Here is a 17,062-nt window from a genome sequence, read left to right on the forward strand (position 1 = left end):
AGGATTTCCTTTCTTATGTTTTTCTATTCACTCTAGGATTTAGTAAATATTGTTTTAAGGTGTTTTAGATAATCACTATAATTAAGAAGGAGTTTATCCTAACCAATATTTTAATTCTGATTTTAATGATTTAGTTTTAGAAATTTAACAATTTACTAACAATTAATCGGATTCACCTTAACACAAAAATAATAGTTTTAGGATAATTACTATATTTGGATTTGGAAGTTTTTAACATCCTAAGAACAATTCTATGAATTTCTAGTTTTGTGTTTTAACAATCCTAGAGATTAATTCATGCAGCCGAATTTACAAGTTATGATTCAATTGATTTTATAACATCCTATATGTAATCCGATTTCCTTATGATGCATGAACAACCAAGTTTTTAAATTTCCTAGAACAGTTTGATTAATATCTTTCTTATGAATCTCGAAATCTAATAGTTTTAGTCTAGGTTCTTATGCAACAATCAATCAAGCAATATAACAATCAATCAATAAGCTTGATGTTTCTTGGTGCAATTCACAAACAATCTAACAATCCTATGCAATCCAATTTTAAAGTTTTATAGGATATAGAGATCTTAAGATTTGTTTGTTATGTACTTGGATGTTTTAGGATTCAATAGCTTTAGGTTCAAATTCGATTCTTATGGTGTTAAGAGAGTTTTTAGATCTTATTTACCTTTCACCAATTAGGGTCTGACTGGATATGAACCGGGAGCTAACAGACCTCAGTTGTACCTCTCTCTCGATCAAGAACCTCGGACAGCACTCGGACAGAACACGAACAGGAAACCGGATCTCTCGGACAGATCCTCGTACCGCCTACGTACTGCTCTCGGATACGCCTAGGAACCGCGAACCTCGATCGGATTTTGGATAGAACTTGATCACGAGCTTAAGGTTTGCTCGTGAACACCAAAGGATTTTCGAGACAAGTTACTTAGTCTCGAACAAAGGAAGAACAGAGGCGGTTTAGGGTTTTGGAAGAGAGGGATGAATTGGCGGCTGCTTAGGGTTTTAGGGTTTAGGGTTTTCTCAGCTGGACTTAGAGGCTATCGTGCTGATAACATGTTGTAAACTAGAGGATTTAGGGAACGAAATCTCTTGTTCTTATTATTGATAAACAATGAATGAGGTTACATATATATAGTGTTTTCCTAAGACAAAGTCTAAACCGACATAGAATAAGTAATGGCCGATGGGCCTTGGCCGAACGGGCCTAAAGTCTTAAACACTTATGGACCGAGTATGGGCTTGGTTATGGAGTCCACAATCCAGTGTTTTACAACAGAATCCCATAACTTGCTCCTTTTTAGTTTTCACTAGGGATTGGATCCGCACATACGTGTGGTGCTATGTTTGTAAACAAATTAGAGATCCTTTTAAAACACGTTTGAAACGATTAAAGCACGTTTAAAACAAATACAAATATTTAGGGAACGAACGTAATATTTGTTATGTCCCATTACATCCTATATATATTTTCAAATTCCCGTCGCATAACCAATATATTCCCAATTAATATGAGACATTCTCTCTAGCGGTGGTTTAGCCATTTTTTATAATAATAATATAAAACTTGATTTTCTTTATGCCAATGATCGGATAGTGGATGTTCAAGCATTGTTGGGTTCTCAAGTTCAATATATTTCTTTTGTGTATGGCGACCCTGTGCCTGGCCTTAGACAGGAGGTTTGGGACAAACTCATTCAAATTGGTTCTCTTCGGCAGGATCCTTGGTTTATGATTGGTGATTTTAATGAACTAATAGGTAATCATGAAAAATCGGGAGGCGTGATAAGATAGGTTCTGATCATCGTCCTATTTTAGCTTCTTGTGCAATAGCTGGGGGAAGGCGTTTTCGTCAATTTCGTTTTGATAAGCGATGGATGGGGAAGGAGTGTTTTTCTGGGGCCGTGGAATCGGGGTGGAATCGTACCAGAAATTTTAGAATCCTGGGTTACTGGATAAAATTAAAAATTGTAGAAATTCTATTTCATGGTGGAGGAAGCAAAATGTTCCGAATAGTAAAACTCTTATATCTTCACTTAAAACGGCTCTAGAGGATGCCAAAAAAGATGATTCTTTTTCACAAGCGGAAATTCACATTATTGAGAAGAAATTAAGAGATGCCTATTATGATGAGGAGTTGTATTGGCAACAGAAAAGTTGAAAGTTCTGGTTGCGGGTCGGCGACAAGAATACTTGTTTCTTTCATGCTTCTACTAAACAGAGGAGGGTTAGGAACAAGATTGTAGGGCTGTTTGATACACAAGATGTTTGGGATGAATCGAGTGAGGGTATGGAGAGGATTGCCTCTAAGTATTTTAATAAGCTTTTTGCATAATCGGATGTGTGTGGTATTTCAGAGATGGTACAAGCGGTCAATCCATTTGTTATAGAGCGTATGAATAGGGAGTTAACTAAGGATATCACAGAGATGGAAGTCCGAAAGGCTCTATTCGCAATGCATCCGGAGAAAACTCCGGGTCCGGGCAGGATGATAGCTCTTTTCTTTCAGAGGTTTTGGCCTCATCTTAAAGGGGATTTGGTTGCTTTGGTTAGAGATTTCTTTCGAACTGGGAGGTTTGATCCCAGAATTAATGAGACTAATATTTGTTTGATCCCAAAGGTTGAAACGCCTAAAAGAATGGCAGAATTCAGGCCTATTAGTTTGTGTAATGTGAGTTATAAGATCATTTCGAAGATTCTTTGTTTCCGATTAAAGAAGATTTTACCCTCAATTATTTCTAAAACACAATCGGCTTTTGTTTCTGGTCGGTTAATTACAGATAATATCATGGTGGCTCAAGAGATGTTTCATGGTTTACAGACAAATAGGATGTGTAGTTCGGAATTTTTGGCCTTCAAAACGGATATGAGCAAGGCCTATAACCGTGTCGAATGGGATTTCTTGACGGTGGTCTTAATTAGGTTAGGCTTTGATTCTAGATGGATTTCTTGGATAATGTGGTGTGTGAGTTTGGTTTCCTATCAAGTGCTGCTTAATGATCAACCCCGTGGCTCCATTTCACCAAAAAGGGGCCTGCGACAGGGGTTTGCCCCCTTACTTGTTTATTCTTTGTACTGAGGTTTTGATAGCTAATATAAAAAAGTCAGAGAGGGAGGAAAAAATTTCAGGTATTAAGATTGCCCGGGATTTGCCCCCTATTTCTCATTTGCTTTTTTCGGATGATAGTCTATTTTTCTGTAAAGCGGATGAAGAACAATGTTCAACGGTCATGAATATCATTGACAACTATGGTAAAGCATCCGGTCAAGAGGTCAATTTGGACAAATCCTCTATTATGTTTGGTAAAAAGGTGACTTCAGAGGTCAAGGATAGGATAAAATCTGTCATTGGAATCTCCAAGGAAGGGGGTATGGGTTCCTACTTGGGAATTCTTGAGAGTCTCCGAGGATCAAGAGTTCAAGTCTTCGGTTACGTTCGAGATAGGTTGAATGATCGGGTGAATGGTTGGACAGCAAAAATTTTATCTAAGGGAGGGAAGGAAGTATTATTAAAGTCGGTGGCTTTGGCTCTTCCTACGCATGTTATGTCTTGTTTTAAACTCCCTCAAGGCTTAACGACCAAATTGACGAGTGCAATTTCAAACTTCTGGTGGAGATCTGATGGGAAAGATCGGCGGCTTCACTAGGGGGCTTGGGATCAAATGTGTAGAGATAAATCCGAGGGAGGTTTGGGATTTCAGGATTTGGAGACTTTCAATAATGCTTTATTGGCTAAACAGTATTGGAGTTTAATACAGTTTCTGAATTCTTTGTTTGCTCAAGTGTTTAGAGGTCGATACTTCAGAAACAAACATCCGTTGATGGCGAAAAAACCTTATTCACCCTCCTTTGGGTGGAGAAGTATTTTTTCAACAAAAAGTTTAGTGGAAAAAGGTGCCTGATGGGCGGTTGGGTCAGGCTCTAACATTTCGGTTTGGCGTGATCAATGGATTCCTGATCAGCATCCTCGACCTGCAAACGGTAGGGGACGACAACTACACCCAAATCTAATGGTAAATCATTTGATTAATCCTAGGACTAAAGAGTGGCATTTACCTATCCTTCAGGAATTTATGGATCCGGAGGATATTCAAATTATTAAGAGCTTGCCGATTAGCAAATTTTTTAAGCAAGATTTATTGGTGTGGCATTATACACAATCTGGTCGATATTCGGTTAAGTCAGGTTATAAGGTAGCTCAAGCTATGAGGGCTGAAGTTGAAATCGGTCCTAACTGTAATGTCCTGAAGGCTCAGGCTTGGGATCTTCCGGTACCACCTAAAATCAAACACTTTTTTGGCAGATTGCATCTGGCTCTCTTCCGGTGACGGTACGATTAGCTTCCTGGGGAGTTAATTGTGATACGGTATGCAAGAGATGTGAACTAGCGGCAAAGTCTATTAATCATACTTTTTTTGAGTGTCCTCATTCCCGTCAGGTTTGGGAGAGGGTTTTTAATGGATTACACATGGACAAGTTCCCTTTTGGCTCGATCTATTCAAATCTAGATTTTATATATGGTAAAGGGTTAGCCCCTATGGCTTCTCTACCGCTAAAATGGACAAATTCTAACTTCCATAAAAGTTTCCATATTTAGCACTTTCCATTTTTGGAAACTTTCCACTTTTGGAAACTTCTCCTTCAGGAACTTTCCTTCACAACCCCGCCTCACGGAAACTTTGTACCCCAACACCACCTCATCTTGTTACTGAGTCGCACAACCAACCACCCCAAGCGACCGAGTAACAAGAGAGATGGGCTGGAATACTCCATTCCCGCTCCAGCCACGGATTACAGATGGGGCCAGGCTAAACAAGCTCAAGTCGCGGCTTGCTTCTCATACCACTTCTTGAACCTTGCCTTCATCTTTGCCTCAGGCTCCCAAGTCTGCTCCTCAACACCATCACAGTCCCACAGGACTCTCATCAAAGGAATCTTCTTCTTCCGAAGTTCCTTGATCCTCCTCTCGAGAACCCTCACTGGTCTCGCCTCCAAAGTCATGTTAGGCTGAAGATCTTCTGGAATCTTAGCCAACAACTGATCATCCTCACGGAGACACTTCCGCAACATAGACACATCAAAAACCTTATGGAAAGCACGCATAACCTTAGGTAACTCCAGTCTATATGCCACTGGTCCAACTCGCTCAATCACTCTGAACGGACCCATATACCTCGGACTCAACTTAGTCTCTGTCAATGACCTGTTCGGACCCCGCAACATGGCCATCTTGAGGTACACTCTGTCTCCTACCTGAAACTCCAGGTATCTCCTCCTCTTATCAGCATAACTCCTCTGCCTATCCTGAGCCTCTTTCATGTTCAGCTTGAGAACCCGGATCTTCTCTGAGGTCTCCTGAACAAAATCTGCCCGTACATGCTCCTCTCCCCCACCTGAGTCCAGCATAACGGTGTACGACACGACCTCCCATACAAAGCCTCATAAGGAGCCATACCAATATTCGCCTGATAGCTGTTGTTGTAAGCAAACTCTACCAGGTTCAGGTGATCTGCCCAATGGCCACCCCAATCCAACACACACATCCTCAGCAAATCCTCCAGCGTCTGGATTGTCCTCTCAGACTGTCCATCTGTCTGGAGATGACAAGCTTTACTCATATGCACCTTAGTGCCCATCTCCGCCTGAAATGCCTTCCAGAACACCGAAGTGAACTTAGAATCTCTGTCAGACACAATGCTCGATGGCACCCCATGCAATCTGACTATCTCTCTCACATACTTCTTAGCCAAGACCGCTGCTCCATCAGTCTTCTTAATGGCTAGAAAATGTGCAGACTTAGTCAACCGGTCCACAATGACCCAAATAGCATCAAAGGTCCGAGACACGGGCAATCCTACCACGAAATCCATGGTGATCATATCCCACTTCCACTCAGGAATGGGTAAACTCTTCAGTAACCCGCCAGGAACCTGATGCTCAGCCTTCACTAGCTGACACACATCACACCTCGAAACCCAACTAGCTACATCCTTCTTCATCCCGACCCAATGATAGTACCTCTTGAGATCACGGTACATCTTAGTCGCTCCTGGATGAATGGATAACTTGCTCGCATGAGCCTCTCTCAGAATCTCCTGTCTCAACTCCTCATCCTTGGGCACACAAACCCGACCGTGCACCAAGATAGTACCATTATCTGAGACCTGATACTCTGAATCCACATCCTTAGAGGCATTCACCAGCCCCAAATCCTTCTCCTGAGCCAACCGCACTCTACTCAGAAGATCTGCTCTATCTACTGCTTCCAAACCCAACGGTTCCTGTGAAACAGCACATAAGCTCAAAGCACTGATCTCCCCTACCAGAGACTCCATCTCCTGCTCCTGAGCCGAAGCTACCCTCTTCCGACTCAGAGCATCTGCAACCGTGTTAGCCTTACCAGGATGATAGGCTATCTCCAAATCATAATCTGCCACAAGCTCCATCCACCGCCTCTGTCTCAAATTCAGCTCAGGCTGAGTGAATATATACTTCAGGCTCTTATGATCTGTAAACACCTGTACCTTTGCACCATAAAGATAAGATCTCCAAATCTTCAGGGCAAAAACTACAGCACCCATCTCCAAATCATGAGTAGGATAGTTGCCTTCATGCACCCGCAACTGCCGCGAAGCATAGGCAATCACCTTCCCATGCTGCATCAGAACACAACCCAACCCAACTCTAGATGCATCTGTATAAACCACATAGGGTTCTCCCTGCTCAGGCAAAGCCAACACTGGCGCAGTAGTCAACATCTCCTTCAGGCTTGCAAAGCCTTCCTCACACTCTTCTGACCAGACAAAAGGAACATCCTTCCCTGTCAACTTAGTCATAGGACGTGCTCTGCTTGCAAACCCCTGCACAAATCTCCTGTAGTAACCTGCCAATCCAAGGAAACTCCTGATCTCTGTGGCATTCTGCGGTCTAGGCCAATCTCTGATAGCCTGAATCTTCTCTGGATCTACAGAAACCCCCTCTGCAGAAACAATGTGACCCAGAAAACCCATCTCACGCTGCCAAAAACTACACTTGCTCAACTTGGCAAACAACTTCTGCTCCCGCAGCTTCTCCATAACTGCCCTCAAATGCACTGCATGCTCCTCAGGACTCTTAGAATAAACCAGGATATCGTCGATGAAAATGATGACAGATACATCCAGAAACTCCTGAAACACACTGTTCATCAATCTCATAAACGCTGCTGGCGCGTTAGTCAATCCGAAGGGCATCACCACAAACTCATAGTGCCCATATCTCGTCCTGAAAGCAGTCTTCCTCACATCTGCCTCATCTATCGGTATCTGATGATAACCCGACGCCAGATCTACCTTGGAGAATCAAGTAGCACCCCTCAACTGATCCAACAACTCATCGATCCTAGGAAGAGGATACTTGTTCTTCACAGTGACCCGGTTCAAACCCTGATAATCAATGCACAACCTTAAACTCCCATCCTTCTTCTACACAAACAACACCCGCGCTCCCCACGGTGATACACTAGGACGGATGAATCCCTTACTCAACAAATCCTCTAGCTGCTTCTTCAGCTCTGCCAAACAAACACTCAAGTATGCCGACATCAACTCGAAGCCACATGAATGTCAACCCTCTTGTTCGTCCAAGAACCTCTAGTAACATGTCTCTTAGGGAAAACTTCCAGAAGATAGATTAATCCAAAATTAGCTTTCCGCTTAGCTATTCTCCACAGCAAATCATCAATACGAGCGTAATAAAACAAACAAGTACCATACGTTCGCATATTCCGATTCACCGCATCAAATGCTTTGCAGACCGCCAACTTAACCTACTTGACTTGTTTCCCCTCAGCAAGCTTACCAAAACCTTAAATCTAGTAACCATGTCCGTCTCCAATGAACTTCTTCCACCATCGTCAAAACGATTAGTTTATCCTGCCATGAAGGCTTCTCGTGGATCTTATGTACCTGGCAACCATGCCCTTACCGGCTCATATCTGCTGCAACTCTCCTTCCCGGGACTCCAACACCACCGGCCACTCAATCCTGGCACATCAGCCACATATTCTTGACCACTCCGGTCATAAAACCCTGGCCCACCGGCCAACATAATCCTAAAATCCAAGATTAAACCATCATCACTCTCGAGGTCTACATTCCGTCGTTATGTTCATACTCACGTTCTATACATTGCTTGCTCACTACTCTTCCTCTCTTAGGTCGCAACCAATTAGCCATACCGATCTCACTCTCAGACCAGCGTCTTCAAGTTATAGCGTCTCACTCTGGGACCACAATCCTCAAGATCTCTGTATCAGGGGAACTACTCATCCCCTCAGGGGAACATCATCCCCTCTGCCACTCTCGGAGCCCTCAGCCCCTCGAGCTATCGGTATTCAGGGGAATAATCATCCCCTTAGGAGCAACAATCCTTAACGACTATAAACATCTCTCGACACAAAGTACCCTGTGTTCCGAGTATAACATTGCAATGTTACACCTGCCCACTAATCTTCTAATATCCAACTGGATTAACCCCCAAACAGAGAAATATCTGCTCCAACTGCATATGTCCACCTATCCGCCTCTCTAGGTCAGATACCCCTTGAGAATAATCTCATACCGGTCATCTACAACCGCTCCATCCTGTTAACATAAGGTGGAAAGTCCTCAACATCCGCAGCCCTCGGCTGCACCCCGCCACATGCGGCACAACTGGAGCCTACACTGGTACCCCTCTCGGTAACCGCTCCAACAGCACGCCAACCGATCTGCCAAGCAATCATCTCGACCCTGGGCTCCACCTGCTGCAACCCCACACCTGGGTTCCCAGCACCACCGGCATGCTCACCGGCTAACCCCCTCTGGTCCCTCTTGATACACTTGCGATCCTCTGACGTACCTCCTCGTGGAACTCTGGACCACACACTCGCTGGCCTCGGGACCCGCCCGACAATGACCACGACCACGTCCCCGTCCACGACCAACAACTCAAACACCTTAACCACTGATCTTCCAAGAACAGAGGCTAGCAAGCATAAAACATATCAATACCACACAAAGAAACATAACAATAACTCACCGTGGAATCTCATTGAAGGCTCGAAGAGGATGTTCTAGGACTCCATGCCACACACAATTGACTAACTCACATAATCAATCAAAACATGCAATCCAAAACATCACAACAGAAACCTAGCGAACCCAAACCTAGAACTTGTAAGGGCTCTGATACAAAAATGAAACGACCGACCCTTTTTTTTTTAATAATAAATAATAAATATAATATAATAAAATAAACTACAGCTAGTGGTCCCATACCCACTAGCCACCTAACCACCAACACATTCAACAGCGGAATAACATAATCAATATCCAATAATAAACCAATAATAACCAATAACAAACCAATATTATAGCAAAGGCAGTATCCCAATACCAAACAACAAGAAACAAGGAACCATCAACCTAGCAATGTTTCTAATGACCCAACTCTAGCAACCTAGCAATGCCAGACAACATCCAATCGAGTCCCTAGAACATCCTCCTCTTCATTGCCTTGATTCCACGATCACACTTTGCCTTTACCTGCACCACAAACACAAATTGAGATGCATGAGTATTTGATAAACACTCAGTGAGGCAATCCTCCCATCTACTGGCTATACACACAAGAAATAAGATCTCTACAAGCCACAATCAACAATCAAATAAACAAACCAGGCAGTATACAAAGCACACAACAATCCGTGTAGCTGAAAGAAGGGTGTCGACCGACACCATATGGTGTCGATCGACACTGACAATCTGGTGTCGACCGACACCATACTGGTGTTGATCGACACCCTGCCCGACACTCCCGAAAACCCTAGTTTGTGTTGACCGACACCTCCACATGGCATCGATCGACACTCGCCAAAGTCCCGAGCCGTCCTCGCGTTGGTGTCGACCAACACCCCAACTGGTGTCGACCGACACCGTTGCCGAGCAGCGATTTCCTTCGATCAAAAACTCCGAATCTCGCCTCCAATCTTCTCCAATCCCCTCCTTGCACTCCCAGAAGCCAAACCCAGCCAAAACAGCGACAAAATACCATAGAGAACTCAAAGAAACAACCACATAAGCACCAAATCACATAAAATCTAGAGATCTTAGCTTAGATAAGCCATGGTCATGCACTCACCTCTTTCAAGAAGATTCTGACCAACAAGAACGAATTCCCTCACTCCTAGCAAGCTTCTAACACCTTCCCAGCCTTAGATCTCCCAAGAACAGCAAGGAATCTCTCAATCTCTTCCCAAAAGCTCAAGAACACTCTCTCTTTGTTTTTCTCTCCAAAAACGGCGAATAACACAAAACAACACAACCCTAGGTCGTTTTCTTCCTCTAAAAACTCGATTTTAGGAATTCCCTAAACCAACCACGCAAACCGGACAATTAAAATTGAACCGACCAAACCGGCCACAACTGGTGTCGATCGATGCCTCACTAGAAGGTGTCAATCGACACCCTTACCAAAATAGCAAAAATTGGTTTGCGGGTGTTACAATATATTAAAAGATATAGAAAAGTGTATGTCGAGTCTCACATCGGCTAAATGTATTGGAATATGGTTCAACATCACTATAAATAGGACATATACCATTTTCAATTACGCAGGAGCAAAGGCTTGATTTATCAAGCGTCCAAATTTAAAAATTAATTCAGCTTTTTATTTGAGTATAAAACTTTTCAAAGTTTCAAAATATTTAGTATTTATTTTTAAAAAGTTTCAAAACTTCTCGAGGGCTACAATGCTCCCCTTCCGTCGGTTTTTTCTAGACATCGGTGCTTTGTGGATGGATCTTGGAAAGTGACTGATGTTTTTGCAGATGCAGGATGGGTTTGTACTTCTTCACAAGGATCACCCCCGATTCACGGTGCAACCAATTACTGGCATAGTCTGTCTCTGTTACATGCAGAAGTGGAAGCTTTCATCTGGGCGATGCGATGCATAATTGGCCATGATTTCCGGGAGGTGGTTTTTATCACGGACTGCTCCGATTTGGTAAAGATGGTGTCTTCGCCTCATGATTGGCCCGCCTTCTCAACATACCTAGACGATATCAAGATTGACAGGGAGGAGTTTTCTTCTTTTTCTTTGGTTCAGGTTTCTAGAAATGCTAATGTTTGCGCGGATTCTTTGGCACGCCTAACGCGCCTCTCTCCGCATCATATTTTATTTGTAAACAATTTTCCCACAAATTGGTTCATTTGAGTTGATTTTTTTTTGTTGACAAAAACAGAAAAAAGTTTCAAATATTATAAAATTGAAACTTTTGAAAGGTACACATACTATAAATATTGAAATTTTATAGAATGTTTAAATTATTATAAATAATTAAACTCCATCTAAAGTTTAAAATATTATAATATTTAAACTCTATTAAAAAATTAAGTAATATTAATATTTTAACTCTATAAATTTTTTCATATATATAAAAAGTTAGAGTTAAACCCGTAATATATTAAACTACAATTTTTAGTTCTTTGTAATTGTCCTAAAATACCAATGATTAATTACGAGATTTTGAAAGTTATTTAAAATTGTTCCATAATAACAAACAACTAAATTCAAAATTTTATATATTTCAAATTATTTGATTTGGTTTTATCGGTCGGGAAATAAAAATAGTTTCATTTATGTCTTATTTTAACTATAGAACGAGAACAAAAAAGACTATAAAAGACAAGAGCGAAACTAAGAATTCCAAAAAAATGAAAACTAACCACCAAGTTAAAAGACAAAATATATGCTCCTTAGAAATTTTAAAAAGCCAAGGGAATACTAATTTCTTTGACCCATTAAAAATAAAAACTCATAGGCTCCGATTGGTAACCTACCGGGGAACAAAAAATAATAATGAGAAATAAGAATTAAAAAAAAGATATGAAAAAGAAAAAATGATAAAACATGAATGAATAGAAAAATTTATTTCTTATCAAATTTGAAAAGAAAAAATTTTCTTCTACGATTCTTAAAAAAATAAAATCAGTAGGAATAATGTGGCGCCACATGTTAAAATTCAAAAAAAAAATACTTTTAAATGGTAACAAAAATGAGGAACAACAATGAACAACACATTCCATTCAATTCTTTTTTTTTAACTGGTCACCAGTTGGACCCATAGTCATTATAATTAGAAGCATGCATTGATAATTTATGCTTCATGGAGAATACATGGATCAAACATATACTATGAAGTATGAACCGGTTAATTGAATAATAGAAAATTAAATTAAAGAAAGTTGAACTTTCAATAAGAGGTTCATTTATTTTTAACTGTAGCATACATAGATCATTTATCTTCGAATATTTAATGGAAATTCCGGATTCCTGTTGAAAAATATTTAATTAGACAAACAATTAGACACACATAACAGGAGAAAAAGAGACAAAAAAAAAACTACCATTGATTTTAGAAATGTTATGTAGAGTCCCACATCAGATTATATGAAAAAAAAAGAACTAGATACTTTATCCAAGAAATAACAATTTCACGTTAGCATGAAAATTGGGTTTCAAAGATCTGTTGATCCGGTTTAACAGGCACACCGGTTTAACCATGCTTTTTGGATCTTAGTCGTTTTTCCAGTTTTTGCCGTGTTTTACGTATCATCAGACTGGAACACCAACCAGGTCACGGTTAGACCGTTCTGCCCAGCCGGTCTGGACCGGGTTTAAAAGCATTGTTTGAGAGAAATATATATATATATATATATATATATATATATAAGATGGGATAGGTTGGTAATATATTTGAAATTTTTCATTGACATATTTATTCTAAATATTTGGACAAGAAAATGGGTACGAAACGTAAACTGGTAATTTGGAAAATAGCAAATGTTATATATACTATTATGGTAAAATATGGGATGAAATCAAATAATTTGGATAGTTAGTTCATCAACTTGCTTATCGGGACGAATTTGACCCGCTTGAAAAATTGACATCACCCGGTTTAGGAGTTTTTATTTTTTTGACGATTTTCGTCTATTTGATATTTCACGGATTTGATAAAAAATTAACCTGTCAAAAAATCCGATTTACATTTTTTCGGGTCTATTGCCATATCGATCCAAATTTTATGGTAACTAAAGAGTTATTGGTTACGAGATGACAGCGAGTAATTTAAGTTATAAAAACTTTGTCTAAAAAACATGACAAAAAAATAAAGATAATGAGACGAGATCATAAAATTGGATCAAAATCTTAATTTCAACTTTAAAATATCAAATATTGCATATGATACACCAAATTTCTATTACTATTTTCTATCTCGAAATAATCATACCACATTTTTTAAATATAGGTGTCATTTTTTAAACATACCCACCTTTCAAGACGAGTTGGAAGATCCAAGTACGGATCGTTCATTCGTGGAGACAGTATACGATTTACACTGGGGAAGCCTTAGAAATGATCTTAGCAGATGTTGAGGTGAGATTATATTTATTTACTCTAACTACTTATATTTGTTAAACCCATATATATGATTACGTGACTAATAATATATTATTTGCTGACTATAGGGAACTCTAATTCATGCCACTGTGAAAAAAAAATCATGTTAACAAGTTCCACAAAATGATAGTTGCTGGAGAGTGGAGGTTTCTGGAGAATTTTCAGCTGACTAAGTCTATGGGAAAGTATAAGGCAACAAACCATGCTTTCAAGATGTCCTTGACTAACACCACAATAGTAAGCCGATCTCCTTCGCTGTCGACTGATTGGTATTTGGACCTGCAGAGCTTTGAGAGCATAACTGCTGAAGATGGTCTCAATGAAAACATCTTAATCGGTATGTTAACCCAATAAATTTGTAAATAATTATTTCAATACATATCACTATATGATTTTCATTATTTACACTCATGTAGATGTGGTTGGCCAAGTCGTGAACATTGGTGTGATGAAATCAAGTGATACCAATGGGAAGGTTTCTAAGAGATTGGAGGTGGAGCTACGGGACACAAGGTAATATGGAAATTATTTATAACATTATTTATATATATTGATATATATATATATATATATATATATATATATTTAAGTATATTACAAGATTTTGTTTAAATCTGCACTGATAATCGCCTTACATTGTGGGATAGATTTGCTGATACCATGTGGGCTGCTGGTGAGAACGCAGGCAACAACATTGTTACCTGTTTACTCCGACTAGCGAAGATAAATCAATTTAATGGTAATAAAATTTCGTTTCTATAGATTTATCCCTTTAAACAAATATTGGTATCAAAATTGTGGATTATGGATGCTATAGGTGAAAGATCCATAGCAAATGCGTATGATATGTCTTTGTTGCTGATCAACTCCGATTATCCGGGAGTCCTAGATTTTGTCGAGAAGTAAGTTATTTTTGTGTTCATCATTTGCATATTGATTCACAAGTACATAATTAATACTTTTTCGTAGCTATTAACATATTGATTCATATATAATACTTTAGTTTTCCAAAAGATGGAATATCTATTGCCTTTATACAACCGAAGGCTGCTGAACCAAAAGCGGAGAAGAAGATTGATTATTTCAATCAGTTTGAGAGGAGAACCATTTCCGAGCTACAGGAATCTACTATGGTGAGAAATTTTACATATTTTAAAAAAATCAAAATAGATATTTTTAACTTAGTATTTGATATCAGGAGGGTAAGTTTAAGATCATGGGAAGTATTTTCAACATAGACATGGATTTCGGTTGGTATTACTTCACATGTATCAAGTGTGATAAAACTGTATATTTGGTTCCCAAGAAAGAAAATGATCCTCCAAGCAAGGTGAAGAAGCGTTTGTTTTGTTGTAATCATTGCAATGACAACACAACGAAAGTTCAACCAATGTACATATTCTTTGACTATAGGAAATTTAGTTTTACCAAGGTACACATTCTTTGATGTTTTTAATATATATCGAAAATTCCCTAATGTCGACGTTTCACTTAAACAATAAAGGTACAAGTTGATTCTTGATGTTATGGATAACACTGCTAAGACTAAGGTTATGTTGTGGGGTAATAATGCTCAAAAACTTGTGAAAAAAACTGCCTCGGAGATATTGGATGGTAATTTTGATGAGGTATGTTACAAAGCATATAAAGTTTATTGTTATACTTTTTTATATATATTTATAAGATTGCAATAAAAAAATGTGAGAGGTAATGTCTATTAAATATTTGTAGATTGAAGACCCAGCCAATATTCCTGAAGCTTTGAAGTCCTTGGTTGGTAAAAGCTACCAGTTTCTTGCCACCATTGACAAGGGTAACATTAATGATGGGAAAGATACTTACAAAGTATCCTTGGTTGAAGCTGGTAGCAATTCAGACCATGTTGAAAACATAGAGGATTATGAGCAAATGATTGATCCCTTTTCAATTGTGTCTACTGATCAGGTTTGTAAACAAGAATGTTATAATATTATGTTTAGATTGGTTCTTAATGTAAATATTAAATTTACACTTTACCATCATAGGGTCATACTGTTGGAACATACCGCACCGAGGTTGAAGATGGGTTAGAGACATCTCCAACTACTCCTTCTTCGAAGAGAAAGGAAGATGCATATGCTGATTTGTCTAACCATTCGTCTTCCTCCAAGAAAAAATGTGTTACTAATATCAGTGCGGACATTGACAATGAAGGAGCTAAAGGTCCAGCAGAGTGACTATCGATGCGAGTAGTTCTCTTTGGATGCGTGTGTTGGAGTATTTTGAAGTCGACCTTTATGCTTGCCAGCAACTTTTATAATAAGTGCAATTTTCTTCAGTTTAATCTTCCCTTTAAAGTACTTGGTTATGGTTATTGAATTCTTCTTTTTCTTATTTTGGATTTAAATTTCATTATGGAATAAAAGTGTTATTTCCCTTCTAAAGTCAGGTGTATTTTAATTTGGGTCAATTTACAATAATTATTCTATATTAGCGTGTGACTATGAAGTTCTTTATTTCATTTTAAATAAAGGACTTCAAATTCTTTGGACTAACTATACATATGTCTTAAATAAGACAGTAAACTCTGTCGAATATGAAAGATTGTAAAAAACTTAACAACTCCATCACCAAAGAACGTAGAGGAAAAAATTAATAATACCTAATACGTAACATGAGAGTTAAATACGTAATGCTATCAAGGAAACGTAAAAGAAATAAGGATTTGTCAATGTGTGATTGAGTTGACACAAATCTATACTATTAACAGGAAAGTTAAAGTAAATGATAGATACTTATTACCAATATATGATAATAGTTGTAGAAAAACTAAACATAATTAATTTTGAGTAATTTGATCAAGTTGCTAATTTTGAGTAATCGGCATATTTAAAGCATTTAATAATTTGTCACTGGAATCACGTACCATATATAAGCATTTATAAGCATTTAAGAATTTGTCACAGCAATCATGTACGACATGAATAATTGTTTCCCAAAATTTAAAAACGATCCAGCAAATCTTAGGGGGGTGTATTGAACTGAGGATTTTAGGAGATTTGCTGGGATTTTAATATTTCAGAATTTTGGGAGATTTGACTGTAATTTTAGGAGATTTGATTAGAATTTATAGAATTTGAGATTTGGGTTTTGGTATTTGGTGAGATTTGATTATAGAATTTTAGGTGATTTGGGTTTTGAGAGAAACTTGATTCAACGTCATCTCCAAGATCCTACACCTGATTCTTCCACAAAATGTGTAATTGTAAACAGAAACATTTTGCTTTGGACTGTGAATAACTTCTCTAATTCATTACAAAAACAAGACCCATGGCTTATATAGCCTTACAATTGCAGTTCCAAGACTCAATAAAAACAGAACAACTATGTACTACTACATGACTCAATCAAACCACTAAGCACTACCATAAGACTCGGACTTACATTGACTCAACACCAACACCAACTAAGACACACGACTGCTTCAATACTCATCTCCTTTGTTTTCGGTCTGATTTGCTCCAACAAGATGATGATGAGAAACCATATGTCCATGTATTTGATTCTTGGCTGTGTTG

At 38.8% G+C, this 17,062-nt stretch overlaps 1 protein-coding gene across 1 annotated transcript; it reads left to right on the top strand.

Moving 5' to 3' along the window:
• LOC104754251 lies at positions 13,629-15,721 on the top strand. Its single transcript, XM_010476393.1, has 9 exons — positions 13,629-13,842; positions 13,922-14,018; positions 14,153-14,244; positions 14,323-14,407; positions 14,509-14,638; positions 14,704-14,897; positions 15,010-15,133; positions 15,237-15,449; positions 15,530-15,721. Exons 1-9 carry the CDS (start codon positions 13,629-13,631, stop codon positions 15,719-15,721), a joined length of 1,341 nt encoding a protein of 446 aa, XP_010474695.1.

The sequence above is a fragment of the Camelina sativa genome, chromosome 2 (genome assembly GCF_000633955.1).
Source record: "Camelina sativa cultivar DH55 chromosome 2, Cs, whole genome shotgun sequence".
Classification (NCBI taxonomy): domain Eukaryota; kingdom Viridiplantae; phylum Streptophyta; class Magnoliopsida; order Brassicales; family Brassicaceae; genus Camelina; species Camelina sativa.